Here is a 16180-nt window from a genome sequence, read left to right on the forward strand (position 1 = left end):
GATTATTCCGAGGGAACTCCGAGGAAACCCTCTTCTTCCTCGGAATTTCGTCGGAATATTCCGAGGAAATTCCGAGGAACACCTGATATACTCTATCGATCGATGCGTTTTTCTACATGTATCCATCGATCGACCTGTTAAAAAAAAAATTACGTATTGAAACCCCAAACACTAGTTCCTCGGAATATTCCGACAGAATTCCGAGGAAGCACAGGGTTTCCTTGGAATGTCCTCGGAATATTCCGAGGAAATAGGGTTTTTAAACCGAAAACAACGTTTTGCGGTTTGAATAACACCTATATAACCCTTATTAAGTGTCTTACGTTCATTATGAAGTCAAAAATTCATTCAGCTTACCGTATAATTAAAACTTTTCCGATTGTATGAACGAAATCCCGCAACATAAGAAAAACACTTATACCTTTTAATGAACGGTAAAGGGAATAATTTCAATTAGTTTTGAAATTTGTTATTTCATGGTTTATGCTCATCTATACAAAGAATCCTCAATGGTATGCATTACAATTGTATAAGAAATGAAATACGGCAAAAAAAATTGATTTTTTCAAACCCCAAACACTAGTTCCTCGGTATTTCCTCTGAATATTCCGATGAAATTTTTTTATATTTATAAAACTAATTTTGTATTTATAAAACATTTTTTGATTAATAAACACTATTTTATTATTTTTTGTATTTATGAATTTGTATTTATAAAAAGATGATTTCACATTTATAAAAATATTTATATTTATTAAAACTAATTTTGTATTTATAAATCATTTTTTTTATTTATAAAAACTATTTTATTATTTTTTGTATTTTAAATATGTTTTCTATTTCAATTTTAATTTTATATTTTCGAATTTCAATTTTAAAAAATAAATTTATTTTTTTTTTTAATTTTGGAAATATTCCGAGGAAGTGTATCCCTCGGAATATTCCGACGACATCTTCCTCGGAATATTCCGAGGAATTTCCGACGAATTTGTGGTCCTCGGAATTTCATCGGAATTCCGTCTGAAATTTCCGAGGGAAATTCATTTCCTCGGAATTCCGTCGGAAATTTCCGAGGGATTTCCGAGGAAAGATGAATTTCCGAGGAGTTATTTCCGAGGACTTTTTTCGTCGGTATGTCGTCGGAATAGCGTTATTCCGACGACATACCGATGATTTTTTCCCTCAATATGCCGCTGTTTTCTTGTAGTGTTTTACTGATAAAACAAAGAGCCTGAATTGCAACATGCGGTACAACTCCGGTGCGGTAATAAAAAATATATGTAAAAACTTTTGTTGTTATTAATTTTGGTGTGGATGTGGTACAGATATAATAAACATTCGGAGAGCCTAAATATATATGTAGTTATCCGATGTTGACTACTTGGGTTGGGCCGAGATGATGTACCATACTTATGGAATAGTAAGCAAATGCTCAATACACCTCTATAATTTCTTCTAAAATAGAGATTTCTATTATAGAAGTGAAAATGCTCCAATGTATGACTCTATAATAGAATTTCTCTATTTTAGAGGAAAATATAGAGGAAAATTACCTTTTACCATAAAATACGTGAACATGAATTCATATTACTAAAATTATACCATAAAACGTGGACACATACTATGTTATCTTCAATACAAACACTTGGCTTCTTCATCTCAATTGATAAATTATCTGCAGTTAAACTTCAATCAAGATGAGAAAGAGATGATATTGTGAGTATGAGCGGAGAGAAAAATCGAAGAAACGTTTACCTTTTGTCGGAGAGTAATAGATCTTGCATGTCAGAGATTTTTGATCTAAGGAATTTGTAATTTGCGCTTTGTCATGATGTGGATGGATATAATTTTGATTAGAATTGAATTTAGATCCCGAGATGATGAATGAAATCGGATGAATATTGTTCATGTGCACAACTAGTTTATAATTCTGTTAAGATGTTCATGTCCACATTATCCACGCTTTCGTGTCCACGTCCACATTTTGTTTACACATTAATATATATAATATATATATATATATATGAACATGAATCTTAAAAGATAGAGAATTTTATATATAGTTTATTATGACAATTATTTTTGTTAAATATATTTTTGAACTTGAGATAAAAGTAAATAAATACATAAAGTAGAATAAGAAAAATAATAAAATGAAATAAGAAGATGAGATAGATTATCTTTAGTTTAGGGTCATAAAAGTCTTTTTGACAAAAGAAAGTGTGTTTTAAGTGATAAATATCTTGTAGTATAATTTGAATGTGAGAAAGTGCCTCTAGATGTAAAAAATTCTTAAGATAAGATGGCCCCATACTTCTGTTATACAGACATTAAAGTTTCGGTCTGGTCCATATTGGCACCATTCATTTTCTTGTTACGGGTGTGATCAGCTGATCAAAGCAAAAATTTCCACCATCTAATAATGAAATCCACTTCAAATGATACATTGTTATATTAATTTAATCATCTATATACGTCATAGCACTTGAATCGTTTCTTAAAAACGAAGGTACAATTCATGTTCTGGCTCAAACGTAGAGGTGACGTCGCCCTGTGATTCAGCGTCGACCACCGTTGGTCCCACGACTCCCACCATGTACCTTGGTTAATTCACGTGCTTCCTAATTTCCATAGACAAACAGAATCGTTTCTCAGGAATTTTTGTTGTTATTATTTTTTGTTTTTGTCCACTGCGTTTGAATTTTCCCGTGACAATTCACTACATGTCTTCCTGTTTCGACTATTTTACATTTTTCAATATGATGAATCATATTTAGTGAAATAACCACTTGGAATCCGTTAGTAAAAATGAATACCAACGTTACGTGCGTTAATCTTCTTTTGATCATACACATGTAACATGTTAGTATAGTTTATCATAAGAAAAAACAAACGGTGAAAGTCCTCTGTTTCCAAAGCAAGTTAGGAATATTTATAGGATTTTCGTGATAGTATCTAAATATGCATGTGACCATGTGAGTACGTAATCAGTTGCCTTTTGTAATTATATAAAGTGTGAAAAGGGGATATAAGTATCCACTTTGATTACAAAATTTCTCAACTATTTCAATAATCGAATGAACTTCCAAGTATTTTACGAGTCGGCCTAATAATTCTCCGATTTTACATTGAAGGGATCAAGTTATATAGAATTTTTCTTGGGTTCACCCCCTAGGGTGAACCTTCACCAACCAATAGAAAGTTGTCATTTTAGATCTAGTATCTTTTAATTAAGAAAACAAAATAACTTGCCAAATTATATTATACTTTTAAAATAAAAATTAAAAATTAAATAATCAAAGGTTTAGGGTTTACCCAAGTATTTAGGGTTTAGGATTTGAGTTTAGGGTTTAGTATTAGAGTTTAGGGTTTAGTGTTTTGTTGACAACATGTTTAGTGTTTTTCCAAGGGTTTAGGGTTTACCTAAGGGTTTAGGGTTTATCCAAGAGTTTAGGGTTTACCCAACGGTTTAAGGTTTTCTCAAGGGTCTAGGGTTTAGGATTAGAGTTTAGGGTTTAGTGTTTTGTTGACAACATGTTTAGTGTTTTTCCAAGGGTTTAGGGGTTTACCCAAGGATTTAGGGTTTAGGATTTGAGTTTAGGGTTTAGTATTAGAGTTTAGGGTTTAGTGTTTTGTTGACAACATTTTTCTTTTTGAATTCGTCTTTTATATATTATTTTTATTTATTTTTAAATTTTATTTTGAAAAAATAATATAATTTGCCAAGTTATTTGGTTTCCTTAATTAAAAGATACTAGATTTAAAATGACAATTTTCTATTGGTTGGTCAACCTAAGGGTTCATCCTAGGGGGTGAACCCAAGAATAAATCAGTTATATATGAGGTTAGTCAAACTTAACAATCAGTTACAAAATGTTGAATTAGATTAATTATCATTGGCGGACAAGCTGGCACGAGCGAAGTGCTAGAAATCAGCCTGCTGCTATGGTTTATATTGATTCGATTCCTCTAAGGTGGCTCTTGGATCAGGAATCTACTTAATTTCGTTATAGCCTTTTGTTGTAAAAAAAAAAAAAAAAAAAAAAAAAAAAAAGATTAATTATTGACAAAAGGAATAATTGCGGATCTAATCAATCTCAAGGATCAAAATTTGCTTACAAAAAAATAGATAGTATCAAAGCAAATCAATCTTATTAGCAAATATACCAATTTTAATATAAAACTAAATTAAATGTTAATTGAAAACCTTTTATCAAAAAAAAAAAAAACTAGATTAATATAATATGCATGTGTATTTAAATAAAATTACACATATTTATGGAATTATTCTTGTTATTGCTAAAAATCACAATTTTCATGTTTAAAATTATGCAAAATTCTTTTTGTTGTTTCTAATACTTTATTAAATTCAATATTTAGTGAAGACTTTTATGCAAATATAGAAACAGCACACTTTACACAAGAGTTTTTATGCAAACATATCAACCGTAGTGATTTCATATGGCATTATTGATTTCGTTGATTCTTCATCAAGGCGGTTTTATTTAGCTAAGTGCAACAAGTCACTCGTTTTAGAGGAAAGCTATTAAATTGTTTTAACACTGCTTGCCAAATTTTTAAAGTTCACAGACTTTATAAGAGGGTCAGCAAATATACATGTGGTCGATGACTCACACATATTGTACTCAACGTGTCTGGTTTGGTCAATTGATCCCTAACGTCCATAGAGGCTCATGTAGTGATTAATAATCTATTCAAATTCGTATCAATTTAAACGCAAAAATTACATATAAAAGTTAGGACATGTACAAACCTTTATGATAATTTGGATCAATGAAAAACACATGGTAGTACTTTGTTCAGTTTTCATGATTAGTGTAATTGGTGAATAAAAGATATTTAAAAACAATTCAGTGATTAAACAACTGACGCGTGGCTAAAACCGCTTGATACCGGATCAAGCGTAAGGCCCGGTTCGTCGAAACAAACTCATTTTTAATTTCTTTTTAATCACCCGGGCCTTAAAACTCGAGCCCATGAACCTCACTAAATACCCCGATGCTCATGGTCTTATGAAATCGACTATGAAGCTGGATAGGGAAAAATTCACTCCTAATAACAGTTGTCCAATTAAAACAACGTGTGAATTGACTAGCGAAGATGCATTAATGAATCACATGATTTGTAAATGGGTTTAGCCACTTGAGTCTTGAGCCATCACATGGCCAACCATCAAACCAATTAACCAAAAATAGTGAATATTCTGTATTGGGTTTCAGTATTTGTATACGTATACATAATAATTCCATTTCACACACATTCGGTTCAAATTGGCATGTTTCAATAAATACAAATATTAGCTGGTTTTATTCTATCTTGTAACGTTTCATGTCAGACATACGAAAATACATTTCCACGTATAGTTTACTTCTAGTGGTAAGTTTCCTTGACGATGAACACATTTTATAATTAATTTTTATAATTATTATAAACTTTTATAAAAGGAAGAAGAAAGTCACAGAGATCGAACATGATTCTCCACTTTCCACTCCTTTGTCTTCTTCTTACATAAACCCATAAGCCATCAAGCGAAAACAGCGCAACACAAACACAATGTCTTCTTCTTATCTTCCTTTCCTCTTCTTCCTTATCTTCCTCTCCGTCGCCTCCGCCATCAAACTACCTCTCTCTCCTCTCTCACACCACACAGACCAATCACCCAACAACGGTCCTTACCTCTCTCTCCGCCGTCTCGCCGACTCCTCCATCGCAAGAGCCCAACAGCTCAAACAACCCAGCTCCATCAAACCCGACGAAAATGCTCTCACCGCCCCCTCTGCATCCGCCGCCGTCGTGAAATCACCTCTTTCTGCTAAAAGCTACGGCGGATACTCCGTCTCACTCAGCTTCGGCACACCGTCGCAGACAATCCCTTTCGTGTTCGATACCGGAAGCAGCCTCGTCTGGTTCCCTTGCACCTCACGTTATCTCTGCACCGGATGCGGTTTCTCCGGGTTGGATCCGGGTCGGATCCCTAGATTCATCCCCAAGAACTCCACCTCGTCACGGGTTATCGGGTGTCAGAATCCGAAATGCCAGCTTCTGTTCGGACCCAATGTTAAATGCAGTGGATGTGACCCGAGTACCCGTAACTGCACCGTCGGTTGCCCACCGTACATTCTCCAATACGGATTAGGATCAACGGCTGGGATTTTACTATCCGAGAAGCTTGATTTCCCGGATCTAACCGTACCCGATTTCGTCGTCGGATGCTCCATTCTCTCGACCCGACAACCCGCTGGTATCGCCGGGTTTGGACGCGGACCCGAATCTCTCCCTGTGCAGATGAAACTCAGGAGGTTCTCGCATTGCTTGGTTTCTCGTCGGTTCGACGATACCGACGTGAGCACCGATCTCGATCTCGATACCGGGTCGGGTCATAATTCCGGGTCGAAAACAACGGGTCTAAGCTACACGCCGTTTCGAAACAACCCCAATGTCTCCAACGCAGCCTTTCTCGAGTACTACTACCTCAATCTCCGGCGAATCTACGTCGGAAGCAAGCGCGTGAAGATCCCCTACAAGTTCCTCGCGCCGGGGACCGACGGAAACGGAGGAACCATCGTCGATTCCGGATCCACATTCACTTTCATGGATCGACCCGTTTTCGAGCTCGTCGCTGAAGAATTCGCGGCGCAGATGTCGAGTTACAGCAGAGAAAAGGACTTGGAGAAGATCACCGGACTTGGGCCGTGCTTCAATATCTCCGGCAAGGGATCAGTGACCGTGCCGGAGTTAATATTCGAGTTCAAAGGTGGAGCTAAAATGGAGCTGCCGTTGTCTAATTACTTCACGCTTGTCGGAAGCGTTGATAACGTCTGTTTAACGGTGGTTTCTGATAACACCGTGAGTTCCACCGGTGGTCGGAGTGGTCCGGCGATTATTCTCGGGAGTTTTCAGCAACAGAACTATCACGTGGAATACGATTTGGAGAATGACAGGTTTGGGTTCGCGAAGAAGAAGTGTATCCAGTGAGTTTCCAGGGGTAGATTTGGAAATTTAACTTTCCCAATGATGAGAAGCAGTTTTATGATTTAATTTCTTTCCCAAATAAAAAAGAGTTGTTAACTGTTTATAACTATGTTTACCATTGCTACTTTTACATAATTTTCATGATTAAACGTATTATTTTTCCAGATTATAAAAGTTGAGCCGGCAAAAAAATTATGTAATTAGAAAAATATTAAATGTAGTAAATATAATTTCAATTTATTTTGTAAGAGTTGGATGCTGAAATTGTGGACGCTGGACAGTATCATGTGAAGTAAGGCTGTATGCAATTATCTAAAACAATAGAAAATGGGTGCTAATGCTGTGACACCACGTCGATGTCCATCGACAAAAATATTGAAATCGACACTATACATATTCCACTAGTTATAATACTATTTTAAAAGTTTTTTTATGGTTTTTGATGTGAAACAAACATGTAAGTACATAACCATGTGTACCAAAAGTAAACAATAGTAGAAGGAACTATTATTTTTTCAGTTTCTAGAGTTTGAATAATAGGGTTGTGTAGTTTGGGACATTCAAATATGAATAAAATGTATATGTATGATGCACATTATGTATATATATATATACATGTGTGTGTGTGTGTGTGTGAAGTTGCAGGTAAGTAATAAATTTGTCTTTAAGGATACTACAGTACCGGTTTATGAGGATAAATTAGATCCGGTTTAACGAAATTGGAGAATTTTGCAAAAGGCAATTCACTAATAAAAGCAATGAATGCGACAACTAAAGTTGCACCTGCTAATTATGCCAGCTCACAAAAAGTACCTGATATAGATACTTTTTGACAACACCTAGATTAAGATGTTTATTTTTTTATTAATACTGGAATGAGGTTCCGATTGGTTTATGTTTCTGGCGCGATCAGTGTAATTTGTTTGGTCAGTGTAATCAATGTGTTTTTTTTTGCCAGCTAGAGTAATCAATGTCATTAAACGGATTGCATTTAAAAGCACTAAAACATGCTACTACGTATACTTATCAAAACTGTAAACAGAGAAATTTTCTTGCCCAGCTAGTATTAAATATTTTTTTTGTTTTGTTTCAGGCCTTTTTATAACATTTTGTATCAGCTTAGAAATGCTGAAACAGCCAGCCTTTTTCAGATAAACTTATCTAAATGTCATTTTAAATTTTTACATTCCAAATCTTATCAAAACTGTTATCGCTCCCCTCAGATGTGGCTGGCCAGTAAAAAGTGGGGCAGTGTATAGCCAAGATGCAGCTGGATGGATCTCCATCATCCGAAACTGGTCCAAAGGGACAGTAGATTAGTGTCCAAGCTTTCAGACCATGACTATTCAATAAAATCTGTCATAAATATGAATTTATACGGTGACAAACCAGAATTCTATTACAAACCACCAACTTAGAATTTGTATTGCTTTTAAACCCATTTTTATGACAAATATTCAATAAGATTGTCACAATGTTCATTTAACTGAGAATTAATATTCCCTATGATAAAAGACCGAACCTGCATATATTTAACTATAGCACTGTTCTATAAAACATGGTTGCTGCTGCGGTTAAACGCTCTACGTCTCTCGAACGTAGCAATTGTAGCATATTCGGCTAATTATACGGATCCGTTTGAGAACCTTAGTTTTTTTTTTCCTTTGGAGTTCATAATCACTTGATATATGATAGATTTGTAAAGTTATTATATAAAAAACAATGAAACAGCAAAAGTGGAAGTATTGTGTGAGAAGTTTTAATTGCTGCCGCAAATATTTTAGAGTAAACTAGACTTTTATTTTGCGCAATGTGAGTTTATTTGTATATATTATGATTTTTTTTTATATATTTGATTATTTTATTTATACATATACAATATTTTTGGTTGTTATTATATAATTTCTTTCCGAAGGACCGGATCAATTTTTATTAAAAATTGTGAAACTAAAATATAATTAATATATCATGGGTTGATCGGATTGGACATTAAACAAATTATGACACAAAAACCTTATTTTTTCCACCAAACAATTTCTTAAAAAAATGAACAGTATTATTTCCACAGTTGAATTATTTTGACATTTGTCTTCCATATGGTTTTGAAAGGTTTCAGATCAACCATCGAATTAATACATGTCATTTTAATGCTTTTAGTAGTATGCTTAAGAAAAACTTACAGTTTTGTAATTTAAAGTCGTTTTAAAAAGTTCAAAATATAACATATAAAAAAATCTAACATATAAGAAAAAGAGGAATTGGGCTGTATAGCCACAAAAAATATCATAATTAAATATCTAACAAAAAAAACAAATTCATCCATTATTTATGAAATATATATTATATTACCCTTCTTAGTTACCGGTCAATGAAAGAAAAAATATATTTTTCTTCTTCTTCTTTGATTATCAACTACCACCACTCTTCTTCCATCCCCACCGCCTTACCCTCCGTCACCGTTATGATACGCTATCACCAACTTCACACTGTGCTTTGTATTTATTGTGTCTTTAATCAACACCTCTTTTTCTATCATCATCATTTCAATTTTAGTTATTAACCAGATCAGTAATTTTCAATTTTATAGTTTTGCCATTAGATCCTTCAAAACAACCACATTCTTCTTGATCCCAGTCTCCATTTCTTCGGCCGTAACCACCGCCACTCGTATATACTGTAAGTTGCCGGTTGTACTATTCTACTTGAACAATATGTACTATGCTATTTCGTTGTTACTATTTTATTTGGATCTACATATTTTGATATTTGAGTTAAGGTTTATATTTTTTTTTAGGGTTTAGTGATTAGTGTTTTAGGTTTAGTTTGTTGTAGGTTTGGGTTGATGTTGGAGTAAGCATTACCTCACTCCATGCGATCATAAATACTAAAAAGTTTAAACAATATATACTATGCTATTTCGTTTGTTACTATTCTATTTTGATAATACTTAGTATTATGTACTATGTGCATATTTTGATATTTGAGTTATGGTTTATATTTTCTTTTAGAGTTTAGTGATTAGTGTTTTGGGTTTAGTTTTTGAAAGATTTGGGTTGAAATTGGATTTAATTTTATTAATTTTGATATGTATGGTATATTAATATATTTAAATCATTTTACAATTTCATTAACATAAACTATACCATTTAGCATGGTCTATTCTATGTATATACTATCACCATAATCAGCGTAGATGCCATAACCACCACTGCTCTAATAACATTTTTATTTATTTTTTATTTAAATAACAGATGCTTTTTGGATGTTATTACCGGCAACTGGCTTAAAGAAAGGAGAGAACCGGAAGAAAAGGAACAAAATGCTATGAAATCTAATAATGTCAAATTATATGTTATATTCTTAATTTTGCCTCCCAAATTGGCTATCTCACCAATAAGTCCTAAGAAAAATAGAACATATAAGGTTTCCTTATTTTTGTAATTTAAATTCGTTTTAAAATATTTTAAAAATAACATATAAGGTTTCCTCATTGTTTTAATTTAAAGTCATTTAAAAAAAATCAAAATATAACATATAAGAAAATATTGTTATCAAATTTTTTAATAATATAAAATTAAACAAAAATGAAGAATGATACAAAAAATGTTATCAAATCTGTATTATTCATAATCATTAATTGTCATATATATATTAATCATATTAGGTAATTTTATAGTTTTTATTTAAGGCAAAAATACAGACTTCTTATATTTTGGGTTAATATAATGTTTCCTAGTAATTTGATTTGGACCAACATTTTTTCAATTGATTTTAAGCTGTTACGTAAACTAAATTGACATCCTAATTAAGTGACACCTAAGCATGGTGTCTTTTTAATTAGTACAAACTTAAGGTTACAACTTTTTAAATGATCCTCAATTAATATATAGGGGATGTGAAACCCCTAATGGCCGGAAGACGATGTGAAATTTACTGTTATGCCTCTAGCGTTAAAATCACCTTTATATTAATCCTCGAGTATTACAATATGTTTTCGTAGCCATGTGTCATCACTAAGATGATTCTAAGAATCTTTAAAAAACTAAGTCGGTCCATATAAATATATATTATATTTTTTATTAAACTAACTATCAAATTGATTAGTAGCGTACAAAGAAATATTCTCAATTATTTCCTTAAGTAAAAGCTACAGAATTATCTAATATGATTAACATATATACTAACAATTAATGATTATGAATAATACATATTTGATAACAATTTTTGTACTCTATTTATTTTGTTTAATTTTATATTATAATAAAAATTAGATTTTTTCTTATATGTTATATTTTGAATTTTTTAAAATAATTATAAATTACCTAAAATGGTAAAAGTTCCACATTGAAAATTTTGTGATTAATAGTTTAATTTTTTTTGTTCAATGAAGATACAAATGATCATAAATGGTATGACTATAAAGTCTCATTGATATATATATATATATATATATATATCATTTAATTATGTACTATGTACTATAAAAAATATATAAATATATAAATATAAAAAATAATATATAAATATATATATATAAAAAATAATATATATATATATATATTTTTTTAATTTCAAAATTTGCATTGAAAAATTATTGAGATCTTAATATTTCAATTTTGAAATTTGTATTGATAAATCCCACATTAAAAATTTTGTGATTAACGGTTTAAGCTTTTGTTACAGAAAATATACAAATGTTAATAAAATCATATGAGTAGGAAGTGTTAATAATAAATATTTATATTAAAATATACTATATATATATATATATATATATCTAAGTCAATATCACTAAATTTTAATTATATACCATATAAAGTTCATAAAGTGACTATTTTGATTTATTGGTTTTGATTTATGTGCTTACTCTAATGTATATACTTTCATATATACAAATTATTTTTTAAATAGGTAATTTTTAATATGTTATTTGGTCATGACAATCCCTAAAATATATTTTTCAAATCAAAGTGATTTTTAATTTTGGAAGCACTATATATTTTAGTCTTGATTTTTATTCGTAAAAAGCTTTTAATGAAATATCACGACAACACTCCAATCACCTCCTTTTGTGTTTGTTCGAAGAATGAGAGATTTGATCATTCGTCTAATGTTTTTTTCTCCCTAATACCCTATCTATCTATTATAATTGTAAGAATGAGAGATTTGAACTATTTATTATAATTTTCTGATTTATCATCTAATAAATCAAACAATTATTAATTTATACATAGTTTACATATACTATAATGAAAGTATTATATATTTTTTTATCGGTATACTCTTGAGTAACTAAACCTCAAAAACGTAGGTTCATAAAATAAGTAATTTGTTTCTGTTGTTCTAGAAGTAGATGATTTTAGACCGAACTGGTGAATATATATTAGACAAACATTTATATTTCGAGTCTGCACTTATATTCTATAACAATTTGATATATTAGATTTGAACACTAATCTATGAATAAAGTTTGCCGATGATTTTCTTCAAAAACTTGATTCTGAGATATGTATCTGGAGTGAAACTAATTTTTTTACAAATGTCCATCATTTTAAATTGACACTTATGTAATTCAAAAAATTTATAGAAGAAGTTAAACAAAGAAACAAAACTCATATCAGTGAAACAGAAATAAGAACAAAAACACAATTTTATATCTGTAGAAAATGAAATCACTTATGAAAAGTCAATAGTAAACAAATCAAGAGCAGAAAACGTAATCCCCTTCGTCATTTTACAATCAATGTTGCCTATCTGGTTTTTGTGATTTGTGTCAGCCGTAAAACTTAATTTCCTTTTGTGAATGTGAAGTCTTACAAATAATTAAAATGAGATGTAATACGTTAACTATTCAACAGTGATGATACATTTAAGAGACCATTTGTATTCAACATTTTACGATCGATAAATATTGCAATGTTACAAAATGTTAAAACTGTTTAAAACTATTTAATGAACAAACATTAATATACAAAACTGACCCCACACATGCACGCTGGTTATCATCTAGTAAAGAGTAAAAATGATATTTTCGCCATTCAAACCGGGGTCTTATAGACATTGGAGGAGGAAACTACCACCAGGACACTAGATTCTTCAGTTTTATTAAAAGAAGCTAATTATTAGACATATTTTTATGAGAAAATTACCGAAATTTTAATCAGCGATTAATCCCTGCTTTTTTCATTAGGCTCTAGGCCAACCCAAACGGAAGGATTGCGCTTAGTTGAGTTTCAAAACAATGAACAATAGTAACAAAAAGGATCTTAACATATATTCTATTCTAGCGAAAACTTTCGTTTTCAAAATAGCACCAAACAAAGTTTATGCAAGTAAGCAATAAAATGATGCATTAAATAAGAAAGTTTATAAATTTAGAGGAATTTTCGTGTTTACCACTTTGTTGGTACCATTATTCATGTTTACCACCACTAAAGAGAGATTTTCAAAAATATCTTCTTCATTAAGAGGTAAAAGATTCTTATATCCTTGTTATATATATAAATATATAATAAATAATTATTTAAATAAATAAATAAAATAAAAAATATAAAAAATAAAAATAATTTTTAAGTTTTCGAATTATACTTTTTCAAATTCGAAGTTTTTTATAAATATTTTTTTTGAATTTTGTTCTCTAATTTTTTCAAAAAGTCTTTTTGAAAATCGAAAATTATTTTTGAAACTATTTTAAAAATTTTTAATTTTTTTTTTAATTATTTATTTATATATTTATTAGAATCGTAAATTTCATATTCCAAAAGTTCTACTCCACCCCTCAACTTTAAACCCTAAGTCTAAATTAGTTAACCCTAGAATTATAAATGTATTTTAACCTCTTTAAAAATGAGAGTAAAAATGGTTAAAGTAAGCACAAAAAGCATTATTATGAATGTGGCATTATCGGCAATTTCTCATAAATTTATATATGCTTTAAATTTTAAATTTCCACAACAAAATTTAATTATTTTTAAATCAAAATTAAAAAATCTGTTAATTTTTGAATCAAAATTTATTAAATTAAGCCAAATTACAAAAAAAAATCATATTCAGACAATAAAAATATTGACAAAAAATTATAAAAGAATCACAAAAAAATTTGTTTTGATCTCTCTCTTCCAAACAGATTATTGACCAAAGATATATAAATTTTTATTTACAAAGAAAAAAAGCCACCACCAAAAATTTAGAAACTTAAAACTTGATTAATGTTACCACTAACACCCACTAAATGTTATAAACAGTTGTTATAAACTTCATAAAATCATGAACTGGTTTCTTCTAGTGTTTGCGGTTGCAAACCATTACAGATGAATAAATAAAAGCTAAAATTTTAAAATTTGAAAAATTTAAATTCAGATATTATTAATAAAAATATAAATAAATTTTATGTTTTAATTTATTTTCAATAACATTACCATAGTTGATATTATAAAAACTTAAATGAAAATTGTTCACTATAATTTCTTACACATTAATATATAAACATATTATATAAATAAAGTATTGTAAGAAAATTATAACAAAAATATTCATAATATTTTTTTGTAATTATAACTTTCATCTAAAGTAAAAAAAATAAATACGTAAACATAATATTTCCATTAATTATATTAAATTAGTAATTGATAATTTTATCATAATACTATATTTTGGATATTTGTATAATGTTATAATGTGTTAATATTAGTATTTTATTATTAAAATGTTATAGCATCTCATAACCAACCAATTATAAATGTCCCGTAAATACACTAGTTTCTATCCATTGTACTAGTCGTAAAAACTGTTTAATAACGTTTGAAACCACATCCACCTATATTCGCAAACTCTCATGCGATTGGAGCATTTCAACATGTGGGCCTGGAAGCTTTGTATAATCCAACATATTAAGGGTACGACCGGTGTAAACACAGTGGTTGCAGATGCATGAGTTAACAAATGCGAGTGTTCGCAACTTTTAAGCATTTTTAATCGATTTGTATGAGTGGTACAACTTTTAGAAATTGTTGCGTTTACGGGTATTTATGTCTGACTAACTACCATATGCAGCATCGGTTTAATATAAAATATATATTTATAAAATCATATTATAAGTTAACAATATTAAAATTTTATATAATTATAAATTATTAAAATTATATTATTATAGCAAACATAAAAATTATATTTATAAAACCATTGTATTAAAAGTTTTAAAAATTATTTTTGGGTCTTTATATGTTATATATATATATATATGTTAATGTCTAACCAATTATAGTAAATATTTTTGTTTGAAGTTCTATAATATAAAATTTTGTGTATAACAGTATTTATATTATCTCAAATTTTAAAATATTTAGTTACATTTTCTTTTTTATTTAAAGAATATTTTATTTATTTTTCTGTAATCGCCACAACTATAAATGGTAACTGGAACCTATTTTTGATTTTAGAGGTTTGGAATGGTGTAAGACAGTTTACAACGTTTTCATGATCTAACTCTATTGAAAGGAGAATAAGAAGTCTATGCCACGTCAGATCAGAAAATCAACCAATCAAACTTGTCTTTACTCCCATATCATCTGCGGCCGAGTCAATAAAAAAACCCTACGACTCACTCATCGGCTTCGTCTTCTCTGTTTCCTCTCCATCAAAACTCCTTACAGCCTTTTTTGTTGTCTTTCCATTAGATTATGATTCTCTCTACTGTAATCATTTTTTACAGCTTTCCTCTGCATGGCTTCCGGCTCCGTTGAACACAGAAGATTTCAAGGGCAGGATGTCGGGATTTCCCCATGCCGGTGTGTCCAAGATCGGCGTTGGATCGATCACCTGTTACCGCCAGATCCGCCGCCTACGGAGTTGTCCTGCGGCCTTAAACGGTGGCTCCGAAACAGAGACCAACTCCGAAACCCTAGCTTCGTCGCTTAGGTCCGAGAATCACAAGCTGTCGCACTCCCAAGACGGCGGGGAAGAAGCTGGACCGACGGGAAACAAACGAGAGAGAACCACCATCCCTCACCGTAGATCCGTCGACATCATCTCACTCCCCGACAATCAGACGAGCCCAACAAAGTAAACCCTAATCGTGTTCTGGTGACTAACATTCTTTCTCCGTCCAGCTACGACCTCTGAACTTTATCACTGAATCTGAAACGGTACGATTTATGTGTGTTTTCGTGTGGTGTTCCTTATTAATTCA

At 30.7% G+C, this 16180-nt stretch overlaps 1 protein-coding gene across 1 annotated transcript; it reads left to right on the top strand.

Annotated features, from left to right (window-relative positions):
- Nucleotides 1-5432: 5432 nt before the first annotated feature.
- On the top strand, nucleotides 5433-7149 carry LOC106342823 (aspartic proteinase nepenthesin-2). The gene has a single exon (XM_013781860.1). It carries the CDS (start codon nucleotides 5575-5577, stop codon nucleotides 6994-6996), a length of 1422 nt encoding a protein of 473 aa, XP_013637314.1. The 5' UTR covers nucleotides 5433-5574; the 3' UTR covers nucleotides 6997-7149.
- The last annotated feature ends 9031 nt before the right edge of the window (nucleotides 7150-16180 follow it).

The sequence above is a fragment of the Brassica oleracea genome, chromosome C4 (assembly GCF_000695525.1).
Source record: "Brassica oleracea var. oleracea cultivar TO1000 chromosome C4, BOL, whole genome shotgun sequence".
Taxonomy (NCBI): domain Eukaryota; kingdom Viridiplantae; phylum Streptophyta; class Magnoliopsida; order Brassicales; family Brassicaceae; genus Brassica; species Brassica oleracea.